The sequence below is a fragment of the Lupinus angustifolius genome, chromosome LG20 (assembly GCF_001865875.1).
Source record: "Lupinus angustifolius cultivar Tanjil chromosome LG20, LupAngTanjil_v1.0, whole genome shotgun sequence".
NCBI lineage: Eukaryota > Viridiplantae > Streptophyta > Magnoliopsida > Fabales > Fabaceae > Lupinus > Lupinus angustifolius.
In genome coordinates, this window is record NC_032028.1 from 4,219,118 (window position 1) to 4,235,368 (window position 16,251).

At 33.4% G+C, this 16,251-nt stretch overlaps 4 protein-coding genes and 1 non-coding gene across 5 annotated transcripts; 2 read left to right on the forward strand and 3 right to left on the reverse strand.

The window, feature by feature from the left end:
• LOC109336583 (probable protein phosphatase 2C 49) lies at positions 801-3,431 on the forward strand. The gene is made up of 4 exons (XM_019573268.1): positions 801-1,155; positions 1,712-1,909; positions 1,991-2,226; positions 2,436-3,431. The coding sequence occupies exons 1-4, from the start codon at positions 976-978 to the stop codon at positions 3,004-3,006; spliced, it is 1,185 nt and encodes a 394-aa protein (XP_019428813.1). The 5' UTR covers positions 801-975; the 3' UTR covers positions 3,007-3,431.
• LOC109336696 (ubiquitin-40S ribosomal protein S27a-like) lies at positions 5,573-6,289 on the reverse strand. Its single transcript, XM_019573450.1, has one exon. It carries the CDS (start codon positions 6,196-6,198, stop codon positions 5,728-5,730), a length of 471 nt encoding a protein of 156 aa, XP_019428995.1. The 5' UTR covers positions 6,199-6,289; the 3' UTR covers positions 5,573-5,727.
• Positions 7,010-8,639, reverse strand: LOC109336698 (peroxidase 5-like). Its single transcript, XM_019573453.1, has 2 exons — positions 8,173-8,639; positions 7,010-7,954 (listed from the first exon to the last, which is right to left on the reverse strand). The coding sequence occupies exons 1-2, from the start codon at positions 8,389-8,391 to the stop codon at positions 7,172-7,174; spliced, it is 1,002 nt and encodes a 333-aa protein (XP_019428998.1). The 5' UTR covers positions 8,392-8,639; the 3' UTR covers positions 7,010-7,171.
• On the reverse strand, positions 12,853-14,999 carry LOC109336697 (autophagy-related protein 8i-like). Its single transcript, XM_019573451.1, has 5 exons — positions 14,869-14,999; positions 14,686-14,741; positions 14,497-14,549; positions 13,170-13,288; positions 12,853-13,075 (listed from the first exon to the last, which is right to left on the reverse strand). Exons 1-5 carry the CDS (start codon positions 14,906-14,908, stop codon positions 12,987-12,989), a joined length of 357 nt encoding a protein of 118 aa, XP_019428996.1. The 5' UTR covers positions 14,909-14,999; the 3' UTR covers positions 12,853-12,986.
• TRNAF-GAA lies at positions 15,051-15,123 on the forward strand. Its single transcript has one exon. It is a non-coding gene; the product is annotated as a tRNA-Phe (tRNA).

The following is a 16,251-nucleotide window of genomic DNA, read 5'->3' on the forward strand; positions in this document are numbered from 1 at the left end:
ATTCAAGTGTGAGACTACAAGAAAAGAATGCAATAATCATATTATGCTTATTTATAAAACTGGACACAGTATTATTGTGCAAACATAAGTGTCACAACTCACAACCACCCTATCTGCATCAATTACTAGAGATAATAAGATCTCATTTTACATAGATTCTAATTATTCTATATTTATCTCATCCTCATCTTTAGAGAAAAAGATCTATACATTAAAAGTGTCAGAGTTTTTTGCTTCATTTTCAATAATAATTAACTCTTCAAAAAAAATCTAAATAAAAATAATATACTAATTATATATAAATCTTAACAATGTCAATACCCAAATATTATAGCATTTTTTTCATGACAAAAGATAAAGGAGAATACTTCAAAATTTAGAAAGGTGTGGGGAAAGCTGAAGCCAACTAAGCCAAGTCATATATCACTGGTGACAACCGTGCCATCGCGTATGAATAAGACGACATTTAAAACAATTCGGTCGGCGGTGAGTCAAATTCCAATGTTACCCCTATCACAACTATAACCAAGTAATAACTAACCAAAAAAAGTCAAATAGTACAGCTTTTAATTACAAGGGCTTTTCCGTCCTTTAGGAAGCAACCTTCCCAACACTTCAAAGGTCACTCAACCCCAAAAAAACAGTCACGTGTCAGTAAAGCCAAGCATCAACGCGTTTGGCCAAACGCTCACAGAATCCTATGGTGAGGTCTAACCACACGTGTCCGTTACAGAAATTGATTTACCGGTAGCCGCCGGTAACCCACCTATTATATGGCGTTTCAAAACAAACGTTTCAGAAGTTTTGATCACAAATCCCCACTGAAAAAAAAGTGCTAGAAAATTTCCAAGAAACCGTTAAAAATTAAATCTTTTTCGAATAACATAGCGTTCAGCGAAAAGGGTATCTGTAAAACATTGAATTTCAATAATTTTTGTTGGTCCTGAAGTGGAGAAAAAGAAGAAGCATAGAAAGATGGTGGCTGATGCAGAGCTTGTGTGTCAACAGAGCATGGCTATGTTGGATGTGAAGTATTTTCCAAACAAAGAGAACAAAGTTCATGAGATCGAAGGTGAAGATTCTGTTTCACCTCCAAATTTTGACCGAGTTCGTGCTACTGAGTTAGTCTCGGCCGAGTTATCTACTTCACAAGAAGTCAGTTTTTTATAACCCTTTTGTTTTTTTGTTGTATACTTTTTTTGGTTTCTATTTTGGAAGACATAGATGGGTTTCTTTCTGTTTGCCTGTTCTATCATGTGTTTTTTGATTTGTCAGATCGAGGTCCCAACAAAAAATAAAACTTAATGATCAAGAATCAACTTATTTATTGAGCTTAGGTGAAATAATGAAGATACCTGAGTTATGTGAAGTCCGTTTAGAACTTTAGATTACTTCCTCGTGTCACTTGTTTAATTTAGGAATATATTTTTAGTTTAAAGTTTAAGCGCTTATTTATGCTGATCCCAATTATTGCTCGCAAAATTGACTTGCTAGAAGGTATATTCATGCTTAAATAAATATTAACAGTTGATGTTGCTTATGAAATGGATCAACTTCTTCTTGGTTTTCTATTTTTTAAATTTATTATTACTAACATGATTTTTAGAGGATGAGTGTTTTATGTGATGCCCAAGTTATGGAAATTAGTATATCTAGTCATTCAAAATACTTGTTCTCATTTTCTAATTTGCATTTAATTACCCTCATGCAGGATGTTGAGCCTGGTGAGAGAATTGCAGATGCTGCTCTAGAATCTGATGTTGTGCAATTTGTTCCCTGCATCCGATCCGGTAGTTTTGTCGACATTGGGCCACGAAGATACATGGAAGATGAACATATAAGGATAGATGATTTGTCTTCTCATCTGGGATTACTATACAACTTCCCTAAACCAAGTGCCTTTTATGGGGTAATGGACTTTTCACCTTGATCTTTTGACTGATTTCTTGTTATCTCATTCCGAATTTATTAACTTTGGCACATCACTCAGGTGTTTGATGGTCATGGAGGATCAGAAGCTGCAGCTTATATAAGGAAAAATGTGATGAAGTTCTTTTTTGAAGATGTCAACTTCCCACAGACATCTGAAGTTGATAGTGAATTTTTACAAGAGCTTGAGAATTCCCTCACAGAGTCATTTCTTTTGGCTGATTCAGCTTTGGCAGATGACTGTAATGTGAACAGTTCATCAGGGACCACAGCCCTTACTGCTTTGATATTTGGAAGGTATGTCTATGCTTTACATCCTTGGTTCGCCTTCATCCATCTTATGTGATCAGTAGCCTATTTTTCTTTTAGAGTAGTTTTTCCTTATTTTTTATGTACACATTTTGGTTCTCATGCATAATTAGTACAAGATTTATGATCCTTTGAATTTCCCTTTCTTATATTGCGAAAGAGTCTGCACTTGCTGATATGTACTATACTTCTCCCAGGCTTCTAATGGTGGCCAATGCTGGAGACTGCCGAGCAGTTCTCTGTCGTAAAGGGGAGGCCATCGACATGTCTCAAGATCACAGGCCTATTTACCCATCAGAACGGATGCGAGTTGAAGAATTGGGCGGTTTCATAGATGATGGTTATCTTAATGGGGTCTTATCCGTTACTCGAGCATTAGGCGACTGGGACATGAAGTTACCTAAGGGTTCATCCTCACCTTTGATCGCAGAGCCTGAGTTCCGGCAAGTTATTCTGTCCGAGGATGATGAATTCCTCATTATGGGATGCGACGGAATCTGGGATGTGATGTCAAGCCAGCATGCTGTTGGCCTTGTTCGCAGAGGCCTGAGGCGGCATGATGACCCAGAGCAGTGCGCAAGGGACCTGGTTATGGAAGCTTTACGCCTGAACACATTTGACAATCTCACTGTGATAATTGTATGCTTCTCTTCCCTTGATCACAGGGAATCATCCCCACCTCGCCAGCGAAAATTGAGATGCTGTAGCCTGTCTGCAGAGGCACTTTGTAACTTGAGAAGCTTGTTAGAAGGCAGTGCTAGCAACTGAATAAAAAGACGGTACAATGCATGAGACTTTCACTTAATGAGATATGGGAGACTAGATGTATGTGACATTTACCCTGTTAAACGGAAAGACTTTTTCCAAGATTTGAACCTGTGACCTCTTTGTCACTAAACAACAATCTCATCCTTGCTCTGAAGCTCACCATCTTGCTAGCAAGTAGCAACTGAATGTGTATTTACAATAACAATGCATCAAATAAAGTGTTGTTGAGATTATTTATGCTGTTTTTGGCTGCTTCACTTTAGACATTAAAAAGCAGCCATCATTTATTGTATGTGGTCGGTTGATGTACATATTTCGGGTTAGAGTATGGTGGTGTTGTAGATATGTAATGCTGTCACATTATTTTGTATAATAGTCAATTCTTGTTTACACGATTCATGTGTCAATAAAATTTTGTTTGGAATGTTTGTAATGATCTCTATTGCAATCTTATAGTACTAATTAATTGTCTTATGTATAAAATTTGTCTAGTATAGGACTGATCAGCATCCAAGTCTCAAGATAGCTTGAAAAATATTACTTGGCCAAATTAGTGCATAAGCATCTTAGTACATCTATTGAAAATAATCCCAGGCGTTGTTTCCATAGTGTGTGATACGTTTATTTTGCATTAAGGATGTGCTTTCAACTAGGTATGACTTATTAGAGGCATTACCACTTATATAATTAAGTGTGATAAAACATATGGGAAATCCTTCCAAGCCAAGTCGAAGGAAACCTTGGAGAAAAGGTTGTAGTGCCTGCAAAATATATCAAGGAAGGTTATGAAATAAGGATTCTAAAGCTGTATTATATGTGAGAATATGCTACATACTATAATTAGGTGAAAAGCTAAGAAAGGATCTAGAAAAATGTCTTCCAGAATATGCCACTCTACTTACTGATGCCACTGGTGTTAAAAATTGAGGAACTTCATATGAGACTTTCAGCTGTAACAGACCAATGCAGTAGGTAGTGCTTCACTAAGGGCCAATTGAAGTTGGAAAAATGGAGAAGAAACGTTTTGTCCATCATTGTAGAAGCTAAGAACATGGCAAAATGTTGATGCGAGTAAATGCAGTAGTTATTGCATGCACATGGTGCACAATGTTCTCCGAGTTCCTTGTAGAAGCTAAGAACATGAGAAAAAGTTGATGCTAACAAATGCAGTAGTTATTGCATGCACATGGTGCACAATCTAGTTGTGCACTGGACTGAGCAATAGGCAACTATTAGGATCAATAGGAACACAATTTATATTGTTATACCTAAAAATTCATACATTTAAAGTTTGAAGCTCTACAAATAGCCATATAGGAAATATTAGCAAATAAAACTTCTTGGGAGATTGAATTCTTTATGCAGAAACCAATAGCAAAAATACCTAACCACGCTCATGTTTTTGTTGTCTCAGTTGTCACTGATTCATGGCTGATGCCCCAATAGTAAGTCAATTTTGTTTCATTTTGAATTCTCTAATTCAACCTTGGGCCTTATACTATGCTAAATGCACACCATGGCCCGTAAATCAAGCCAGCTATATTTAATTTGTTTGATTACTAGTATTACTATTTGTTTGGTTTTCTTGTTGTCCCTTCTCTCTTTGGATTCAATAATTTTTTGGCTAGTGAGATGCAAAACAATTTTTTGATGCTAACATTAAACCACTCCCAGTATTTATGTTACTGTCTTATGGTTTACTTATTCTCTTGGAATCTAGTTTAATTTAATTTCTAGTAATCCACCGATTGAATAACTGATTTGTTGGATTCAAACTTAATGAGATATCATTAGACAAAAAATCGAAGTAAGGATTTAGGTAATTAAACGCGTGGTGTCTTTAATGACACAAGTCATTGAGGTGTTTACTGGGTTCAACCATTGGATCCATGCCATTTTTTCTTCAGAATCATTTCAAACAATAAATTTGATATCAGAAGTTATAATGAGTTAAAAGTATAAGTTCATGCACCACTAGCTTCATCTAATTAATTAGAACTGATATTCTGTGTAAGTTTTTTACACCGTCGTATCATCCACAATTGATTTATTAACAAACATTGACTCTCAAATAAAAGTAAAACAAATCAATGGTGGATGATGCATTGACAGTACAAAAAACTTTATACTGTCAACGCACAGATTTTAAACTCTTATTTGAATGCAGCTTATCATAGTATCTAAAATTGGATGTTGGAAGTTCTTAAACAAAGGTTCCATACCAGAGGTTCTTAAACAAGCCAATGATGGTACAGCTTTTTACACTGAAATGCATCATCAGCCCAACCAAATAAATAATACATCAACTTTAAAGTAATGAGAAATGGTGAATGTTGCAATCATCCAAACAGTGCACCAGCAAAACATAATAGAACTATACCTATTTCGTTCTCTGGTGGAATCAAAATACCTTACTTTTTATTTTACTCTCGTATTTATCTGCATAAAAATAACTACAATGCTCTCTGTACTGCAATCAGACCTGCATGGCTGCACCATTCTCATAAGCTTGAACTAACTAAAACCAAAGCACTTACAGAAGCACAAGAAAATTAACAGAAACAGAAAAACCTTAATAAAAACTAGAAACTCGATGGACCATTAATTTAAATATCTAAAATCCAAAATTCGAACAAGTGAAAATATAAAACAATATAAATAATAAATGATTAAACATAACATAAATTCGTGGATCAAAATTTAAACCTATTATCGATGAAATCATTCAGCTGAAGCATTCTGGTAAACATAGGTGAGTCCACATTTACCACAATAATGCCTATCAAAATGATTAGCCATGAAGGTACCAGCACCACAATCAGCATTAGGACACTCCTTCCTAAGTCTCTGAACCTTTCCAGAATCATCAACCTTATAAAACTGAAGCAGTGCGAGCTTGACCTTCTTATGCTTGTGCTTGATCTTCTTAGGCTTGGTGTATGTCTTCTTCTTCCGCTTCTTGGCACCGCCGCGGAGGCGGAGGACGAGGTGGAGGGTGGACTCCTTCTGGATGTTGTAGTCGGCGAGGGTGCGACCGTCTTCCAGTTGCTTTCCGGCGAAGATGAGGCGCTGCTGGTCCGGTGGGATTCCTTCCTTGTCCTGAATCTTGGCCTTCACATTGTCAATTGTGTCTGAGGATTCAACCTCGAGGGTTATTGTTTTCCCAGTTAGGGTTTTCACGAAGATCTGCATCTTCCTTCCCTTTTCTCTCTCGCAATTCTGAGGTCCGTGTTGCAGAAAAGTTAAGGATTTAGGGTTTTGTTCCGACGATTGTCAAATTTCCACATAGCCCCTCATTGCTTTTTTACACAAGGTTCAATGGCCCAACTAAATAATAATCCACTCATAGTAGCATTATACTTTTTCAATATATATATAAATTCAATATAACTATAGAACCTATCTATATAAGAATACATGCTTTATGCAAGTTAACGTTGGTTTGAGCTGAAACCGATAAGTTTGGATATGATAGTTTTATTTTCAACCCGCTTAATTTAGGTTTAGGTTTTAGATTTTGAGTTTAGGTAAACATAAATTCGTCCCCACCTCATTACCATTCATAATTGCTAATAATACTTTCATATTATTACACTGCCATAGGCAACTATTATATATTTTAATTATATTCCAATTTGCATATTCTAAGTTTAGTAGAATAGTCTAAGCTCAATTCATTAACTCAACCATAACTTCTATCAATGTTTGATATGTGAACAATTTGGACTTATTTTTCTCTCTTTCTTTTTTGCCAAATCCAATTGAACAATTCAATTATATAGATAACCAGTCGGCTACCAAATTTGAATGCAATTGTAAACTTTTAACAAAAAGATGTTATTTTGACAATAAGGCAAACTTTTAATTGTCCATTAAATTTTAAATGAGTTTTTAAAATACGTGTCAAGATAAATAAATAAAACAAAATTACAGTACTCAACTCTTAAAGGATTCAACGCAATTCAAACAAAGTAGCTTATTACTTTCTTCACGGCTTCCATTTATAACTCAAAGCTAAAAGAATGATTACAATACAAAGGTCAAAGAATAAACCAAACATATTTTTGTTCAGAGAAAAAACTGAATGAAATAAAAAAATCCACAGCATATCTTTACATTTATGCTGCACAAATTGACTTGTATGTTTTGTAGTAAAAGAATGCAACTACACTGAATTAACAACCTTGCAATGCTTCCTAATCTCTCCTTCCGAGCCAGTTAGCACTTGTATAGAACCCATACGCACCATTGCTTTGGCAAACTTCTTTGACCAACTTGAACCATATTTCGCATTGTTTAGCACCTTTTGCCTTGTCAAACCACTGCTTAACAATGTCTGATCTGAGGTCAACAAACCACGGTGGTTCTTCACTTCCTTATAGTACTTATTATCCAAACGGTTCGGTGTGGAAGCATCAAGGACCACCGTTGGATCGGTGTTATCACCATTGCTTGATTTTGATGGACACTTTGTTTTCAACAATGTAACAAACTTAGGGTCCATAGAGGGATCTTGAGGATGTGTAGCATTAAAAGAATATAAGCGGTTCGAGAATGAGGAACAATGTGATGCACCAATAGAATGTGCTCCTGAAAGTGTTACCATTTCATCTAATGATAACCCTTTTTGGGCAAAAGTACTAATAAGCTGATCAGCATTGAAGGTTGGTGGTGGAAGATTTCCTACAACATCGTCCTGAATAGATATACGACTGTCTCTGCGTCCTGATGGAACATTGTAGTTTATGCCACCAACTTTGCTAGCACTGTCTCGTGCTGCGAAAGCAACAATGTCTGCACAGGACACGGTGTTAGGACATGCTGCTTCTATTTGAGCCTTAGCTTCTTCTATCACCTCGAAGCCACGCAAACTTGGATTGTTGGCTGGGTGATCTCTCTCGGCTGGGTTTCCTGGTGTGGATTCTAGTAGTACAGAACCATCACAACCCTGTTTAACAAGGACAATTTGATTTTAGATATATGCATGCTAATGAATGAGTTGAACTAATATAAGCAGTAGGTTTTGATTTGCGATTTTGAAGTCTTTGTAACTATATTGCGACTACAATTACGGTCACATTGACTACATTTTGTTGCAATTACATGTAACATAATAGCAATTTAAAACCATTATAAGTACCATTGAAATTATGAGTATGAACTTACCCTCACAAAGCAATCATGAAAATGCATTCTAATCAAGCCACCAGCCATGCCCGGGTTGAGAGAAACAGCTTTATTAACAGCTCTTCTCACTATTGTCTCAGCAGATGGACATGAAGTTTTATAGAAATCCACCTTCAAAGATGCTGAGGCCGATGATGAAACTGAGAGAATTAGAACCAAGGTAGAGAACGTTACATGCATGTATATAGTACTACCCATTGTTATAATTTTTAAATGGCAGCGAGGATTAAACAGAACTAAGATTAGGACAATATAATAATTGGTATTTAATGCTGCAGAAAAGAAGTGATAGGAGAAGGAAGAAAGTGGTGTTTTAGTATATATGTTGGCTAGTAATTAAGGTGAGGTGGAGAGAACTTGTGCATTTGTGAATACATATATAGGTTGGGAAATATGAAGAGACAATTGTGAAGGTGTTGGTAGGTTTTACTTTTTGGCAATCAAAACGTGTGTAGCTGTAGACTGCGATAATTGACAGTATATAGTTGAAGTTGTCTGCCTTTGAACACTTATTTTGGTTAATTTCTTAAGAAATGGCAACACTTCTTTTGTTTTTGATGGTAAGTTTATTGAATGTTTGGAAAGAGTAATGACTATAGGCTGCTACCTATACCAAGTCACCAACTTTAGCCCAGGGAGAGTTTTTCTACTATTTGACTGCTTCATATATATCCTACCAATTGATAAACTTAAATTGATTGTTTAAGTGGTGGCATTCCTTTACAAGTAAAGGAGGAAAGGACCAGGCAACCGTGCACAAGCCATCATTGCTTACTTACCAAACACAAATGTTTTAGATGATAACACCAAGGGAGTAAGTAAGGGTGAATACATCATTGATTTGATGAAATGCATCGTGAATACACACACCCTTGCTCAACTTTTGTCTATATTTAATGCAATGATTAGAATCACATTTTTGTTTTGAGATTTATATAAAACTACAGGCTTGTTATTTTACCTCAACATTTACTTATTTGTTTAGTTTAGCTACTTTTTAGTGGTACTAAATTCAAGTTAAGGTATTTTTCTTTTCTTTAGTTAGTTTAAAGCATTCATTCAAAAATGAGGATGAACTGGACTCAATAGTAAGGTTGCCTTATGATTTAGAGGTCATATATTCAAATTTCTGGAAACAACCTCTCAAATGACAAATTATAGGATATGACTACATACATTTATCATCAACCTTTGTAGACTCCACTGAAGTGGTCATTGTTGTTTGATGTTGATTGGTACCATCAAAGTCTTTCACCGTTTACTTGAATTGAAGATGTCTTTCCTTTAAGGACATCCATAAACCGCCCCGATATGGCCTTGAAGACAATGATTGAACCTAGCTATTTTGCTCCTATGTAGGCTTGCATGAAATTTTTCTCGAAAATGTTGATGCTTTTTGTAACAACAAAAATTGCCCTAGTGTGTCTTTTATAAATTCTTGTCTTCACTCAAGAGGCTACAACTTAGATTCTCCAAAAGGTTGCCCCAGTTTGGATGACTGATGATATGCAGTAGCAAGTCTTTAACTTGGGATGTTCATTTAATTTTCCGTAATTTTTACCTAGAATACCATATGTAGGCATATGTCGGAAATTCTCTCATTTTATTACGATCTCAAGTCGCCTTAATAGGTTTTCGACTTAGGACCCCTCACATTTTTCTGGATTGCCCACGTGAGTTTTTAACCTAACACTCTTTTGTATAATTTTTTTTTTGTGAATACCCCGATGTGAGTCGTTGTTGAAGACATATTTGAAGATGATAACTTAAAACTTTCTCCTTACTCGAGGCATTTTGACTTATTTTGATTGAATCAATTTGGAGTTAAGAAAAGTCACTTCACTATTGCCCCAGTTTTGGGCTTTTTATAAACTTTCACAAGAAAATGAGATCAACTCCAAAAATTGCCCCAGTTTGGGCTTCTTGTGACTTTCCACTACCCTAGTGTGAGATAATCCAAGTCATTCTTCTATTCAAATTGATTTGGTAAACTTGGACTGTAAGACTTTAGAACATGAATCATCTTAAAATTTGCCACAGTTTGAGAGACTTCCAGTTTTCCTTTGCTTTTAGTGCTCTTTATTTCATGCATAACTTTTTTGAAAACAATTATCATGCAAAGTTTGGTAAGTGTTTTGACTATGAGATGTGATATGGTGGTAATGACAAAATTTAATTAGCGTTTGAATTGGGTAGACATGGTGGTGATGATAATTATAGAATTCAATTTGGGTTTGACTAATAGTAATTGTGATGATGACTATGATAGAATTCAATTTGTCTTTGGCTTATGAGTGATGGTGAAGTTATGAAGGATAGATGGTTGAGATTTGATTGTGGTTGATGATATTTAATTTGTGTTTTGGAGCTTGTGTTGATATGATGATGATAATGAATTTTAACTTATGCATTAAAATGAGATATTTTATCAAATTTTTACAAGATTTGTGGAGTCGGTATTTTTTGTCATGATACACATCTTAGGCAAATAAGTCATCGACAATGTTTTTTAAGCTTGTAATGTGGTTTGGCTAGGGTTTTCAAGAAAATGATATAATGCTCAAAACTTGTGTTTCACATACCTACCATTCACCTTTCTTCTTTATCCTATTTTCAACATTTTTCAACCAAGACATTCAACTATTAAGAGAATTTTTCAGGTTTTGATAAAGATGACATATGATTAAGGCGATAATTTTTCATGAAGGATTTATTTTGTGATAATTGATATTGCACTTTTGCCCTACCTTTTGCGTGAGATATTAATTGAGGATTCCCAATGGTCTTTTTTTTTTTTTACTTCTTTTTATATTTTTTTAGCAAGGAACGTTCTTTGTATTTTCTTATCCTTCGGTCAAATGATTGATGTAAAAGAATATTTTTCTTTAATAAATGAATGTCAAAGAAAACTGTTGAAAAGCTACCCTCCCCGGGTTATTGAAATATTAAGGGTTATTCAAAATTTATCTTCTCTCATGATGTCTGAGCTCAAATTATCTTCTCCATGGTGTTTAGGAATTACAAAAAAAAAATGTCTTGTGTCATTAGAAAAATTTGCTTGAAGATATATGCCATTTTTTTGTTCTTACATTTGCATCATGCTAATGTTATTTTTTAGTCAAATATCTCATATTAATGCATAAATTAATTTTATTTGGGTTTATTTGGTTATGTGTTCTTTGGATAAATATGGTCAATGAAGTTAGTAAGGTGAGGTATCAGATGATGAAATTTATATGATCAATGCATTAGTATATACTTATTAAAAAGATGTGTAGCTAAAAGTAAATTTTTATTCATGAAAAAGCAAATCTGGGTAAGTGTGAGATGGGTTTGGCCTTGACTAGATCATCTAATGAGAATTTTTCAAATTGGTCTCCCTTTTTTAAATGGAGTTGAAGTCAATGCCTTATCGAGTATGATTTCAACCAAAAATTGGGAGTTTTTTGTGTTCAGTTTTATATTGTTTGCTTTTAGTCGAATCTAATAATATTATTCTTAATAACTAGTCTTCAATTGGTGAGTGTCATTAATAATGAGATTATGAAATGCATGCATAAAAATAATTTCTTATTGATGCATGATGTGTATAAAGTGGATTTTTATTTATTTATCATGTTATATTGAATTGGGATGCAACTTATTACTCAAAATGATACATGAAATGCAAGTGATGTCGACCTTAAGCTATATTTTAAAATGATGATGCATTTCATTTATGCTTTGATGTATGAATGATGTGAGACTAGTATTTTTAAAGTATATGATGCATGCACATGATTGATTTTTTAATGATGTATGAGACTTTGAATGCATGAAGGCTATGAGAATGTGTATGAAATGTTTTTTCTTTTTATGACAAGATGAGAAGGTTTGCGACAATGAAAGCAACGAAATTAAAATGTATGTTATGGTAATGCGTGAAATATAATATTTTGAATGATTTATTTTTACTTTTTTGATGAATGTATGTATAAGTGAATGTATGTATGAGTAATATGTTTATTTTTTAAATTGCATGTATACATGAATGAATGAATGCTTAATAATTTTTTTCGCATGAATGAATGCCTAAGTCAATGAATAATTACTTTTCTTTCTGAATGCATGAATGAATTTTTTTCTGTAATGATTGAGTGTATGAATGAACGTATCATTTATTTATTTATTTTTTAAAATGCATATATGCATGAATTAATGAATAAATAAGTAGAAAAATATATGAATAATGTATGCATGGATAATTGAATGAATGAATAAATGCATAAGCCACTTAATGAAGATTTTTTTAATGTGATGAACGAATAAATAAGTCGATGAGTATTTAAATAATGTATTTTTCTTTTGAATGTATGAATGAGTAATAGAATGCATCAATGAAGAAATAAATATTTGAGTTATATGTGTTTTTTATATATGAATGAATAAATGCATGAATTATATATTTTTTGATGCATTAGTGAATGAATGAATATATAAATAAATAAGATAATGTATGAATGACATATTCTTTTCTTTTTTTAAATGCATGTATGGATAGCTAATTAAAAGAATGTATGAATAATGTATATATGGATAGCTAATTAAAAGAATGTATGAGTAATGCATTTTTCTTATATGCATGCAATAAACAAATGTTCAGTAAGGCTAATCAGAATATAACATTGTGAAAGGTACAGAGTTATCCAATACAAGAAGTATTTTACAATGTCAGTGCTATATACAACAGTGTACAGAGTTTAATAGCTTCAAATGGGATGAGTTTAGTAGTTTACAATTTTACATTAATGTACTTAGCCAAAGGTTTTCTCAGTGCTATAGTACATGTACAGAAATCCATCCCCGTCCTTGAATGATTCATAAACAGAGTCCATCATGCTAGCTGCAGATAATCACAAACACAACTTTGAGCACAATAACAACAAAATGGAAGAAGAAGCAAAGAAATAAATCATTGGCTTATAACGCATGTTTACCAGTTTGAGGCAAAGTATTCTTCACAAATACAAATAGAGCTTTTCCAGGAGGCAGAGTAAGTCTGGAACTCAAAATGTGAATGAAATGCCCAACAGACAAGTCTCGGGGAACAAGGTATCTATCAGAAAGATAAAGCCAATAGCACATATCAAGAGATAGTAAACTGAGTTATTTGATCTAATTAGCAGTAATACAAGTTGAATCACTATTCTATATCATTTCCACTTACTCTGGACTTGATTTCATTCATTCCCATTCATGTTAGCTAAATCAACATTTCAAAGGAAGAAACGTAGAGAACAAACCAAAACATAATGCTTCAAAGGAGTGGACTGACCAAGAAAGATTTTGGCACTTTACTAGATTTAAATTTTCCCTGCTATCATTTTTGTTTAAATAAAAAATAAAATAAAAAAACCTCATTTTAGAAGTTAAAATTAGGGATCACCATATTCCAATCACAAAGTTTAGGCACCTTGGACTACCATACAAAGTTGTGGAGAAATATAGGAAGATGTAAATCATCGAATTTGAAATTGGTGGTAGAAATGATGAATGTTTCATGTGTTATTTGTGATAGAAAAGGGTACCTATCAATCTAAAAGGAAAGGTCCCCTTACATAAGACCAAACAATACTCTATATATGATGATGAATGTCGGGCTGTAAAGAGCCAATGAGAGCATAATCTGAGTGTGGCTGAAACCAGAATGCTATGTTAGACCAGTGGAGATACAAGAAAAGATAAGACCAAAAATTAATGTACACGGAAAGCAGAAGTGAAACATGTTAAGGGAAAAACAAGCCTAAGATAGTTTGACCATGTGAGAATAAGATCAATCGAAACCAGAGTTAGTTGATCAAATGGAAGATGGTCTTGTGATCAGAAGGAGAGGAAGAGTAAGAAAAACTCCAGGTGAAACAGTGAGGAAAAATTTAGACTTAAATGCCTAATCAAAAGTTTTGGATTTTGATAGAACACAATGTCATTTGATCCACATAGTCTCAACCTTAACTTGTGGGAAAAAAACAACTGTTTTGAAAAAAAAACAGCCCAGCAATTATAGACTTCATTGCTTAAAGCTAAAAACCCAAAAAAATAATTACACCAACATTGACAAACTAAGATGAGATAAACAACTTAATGAATGTGCAGCTGAAATACTTATTAAGTTTGATGTATATGAATTGTAACCATATCTAATCCTAATTCAATTTGTACTTGCAACATGATTCAATAAAAATGTAAATACAAGAAGATGATAGCTTTACTATTGTAACAAAGCAAAGTAAATGAAATTTGTAAATTGTTGGCATGTGATCTTACTTTTTCTTCTCCAACTCAGGCAAGTCGCATTTCACATATCTTTCCACAATCACCTGAACAACAACAACAACAACATAAATCTATCAGATCTATCCCTAAACCGTATATAGATATTTAGAAAACCAATATTGATTTAATTAAAGTGATAATTTAAAGGAAAAACATGATCAAAATATATGAAGGCCTTACGGGAACTCGATCGGGGTATTTGGCTACAATATCGCGCGATTCCTCAAGCCTGTGTTCTGCGCACATGGCACACAACAAGATCAACCCAAAAATAATAATAATAAATAAATAAGCATAAAATTTATGATTAAAATATTAGGTTAACAAGTGATTAGGACAAAAAAAATACGAAATCACACTCACCAAAGGTATGCTCGTCCTTGAAACTAGAGGTTCCTCCCATTTTTAGGTGAGATTGTCCCGTCGCTAACAGAGAGAAACGAATAACAAGATAACCAACACTCTTTCGTCCTATTTCTATTCCAACACGTCACAGTCAAAATTAGAATACAATATATAAGATTATATCAATTCATTGTTAAAAAGCGGGGATAGCTCAGTTGGGAGAGCGTCAGACTGAAGATCTGAAGGTCACGTGTTCGATCCACGTTCACCGCAAATACATTTTTATAACCAGAGTCACCTGTTTTTAATTATGAGTAACTTTCAAGTGAAAAATGATTATTTGTTTAAAGAGTGTAAAATCTGTACACTGATTTGAATTACTTTTTTAGAAAAATCAATAATAATTAAACATCAATGGTGGATGATACAATAATAATGTATAAATCTTGTACACTGTATGTGTATATATCTTTTTCTCTCCTTTAAAAGGATTAAATAACTTCAATTTAACATTAAAGGGCTTCTTTAACATCTGAAAACTAGAATGAGACCAATTTGAATGAGTGCATTTCACATCACATCAATCATTCTGGCTTAAATCCCACCGATCTTCTAGTTGCCTTTTAATAATGTTCCAACTTCTTCAAACATAGTTTGTATTTAATTATTATCATTCCTTATTCAAAACTAATTATGACAAGTTGTGTTAATTTGTCTTGTGAGCAATGTTATTTTAAGATAGATGCAAGTTTTCATGTTTACGTTGCATTGATTCAGGACGATCAGAGATCGCTTCTGTCTGAGAATGAGGGGAAACCTAACAATTTAAAAGAAGGGAATATTCCAAATTGAAATTTCACCTTGCAATTTTACAAAATCTTAAATAAAAGCAGTTTTTGAGCACTTTACTACAATATTTAAATTTAAAATAGTCTCAACCTCGTTGATAACCACCATTAACATAATAAATCTTAAAATCCTATCTTTTTTTAATTTCTATAAAAAACTATATAATTCTATATAATTATCATTAACCTAATAATCACATATCTCACCTTAAATTGGACATTATAATAAATATAAAAGTAAGTATAACAAAAATATACCAAATATGAAAAATTACATTATAATTCTAAAAACAAATATATAAAAATTGAATACTTAATATCATAAAATAAAATGCAGATCGACATATATAAAATATATGTTGACACGCTAGTATATTATAAAGCTAAAATAAATATGTCAAATACAACTATAAGTAAAGTTCCATTCAGTGTTCAATTAAGTGATTAACCCGATTTTTATGGTCACTAGTGAAATACCGGTTGAAATCACATATCTGTATTTGATATAATTAGTACTTATAGAATCTCAACATTTAATAAAAACAGACTCTTA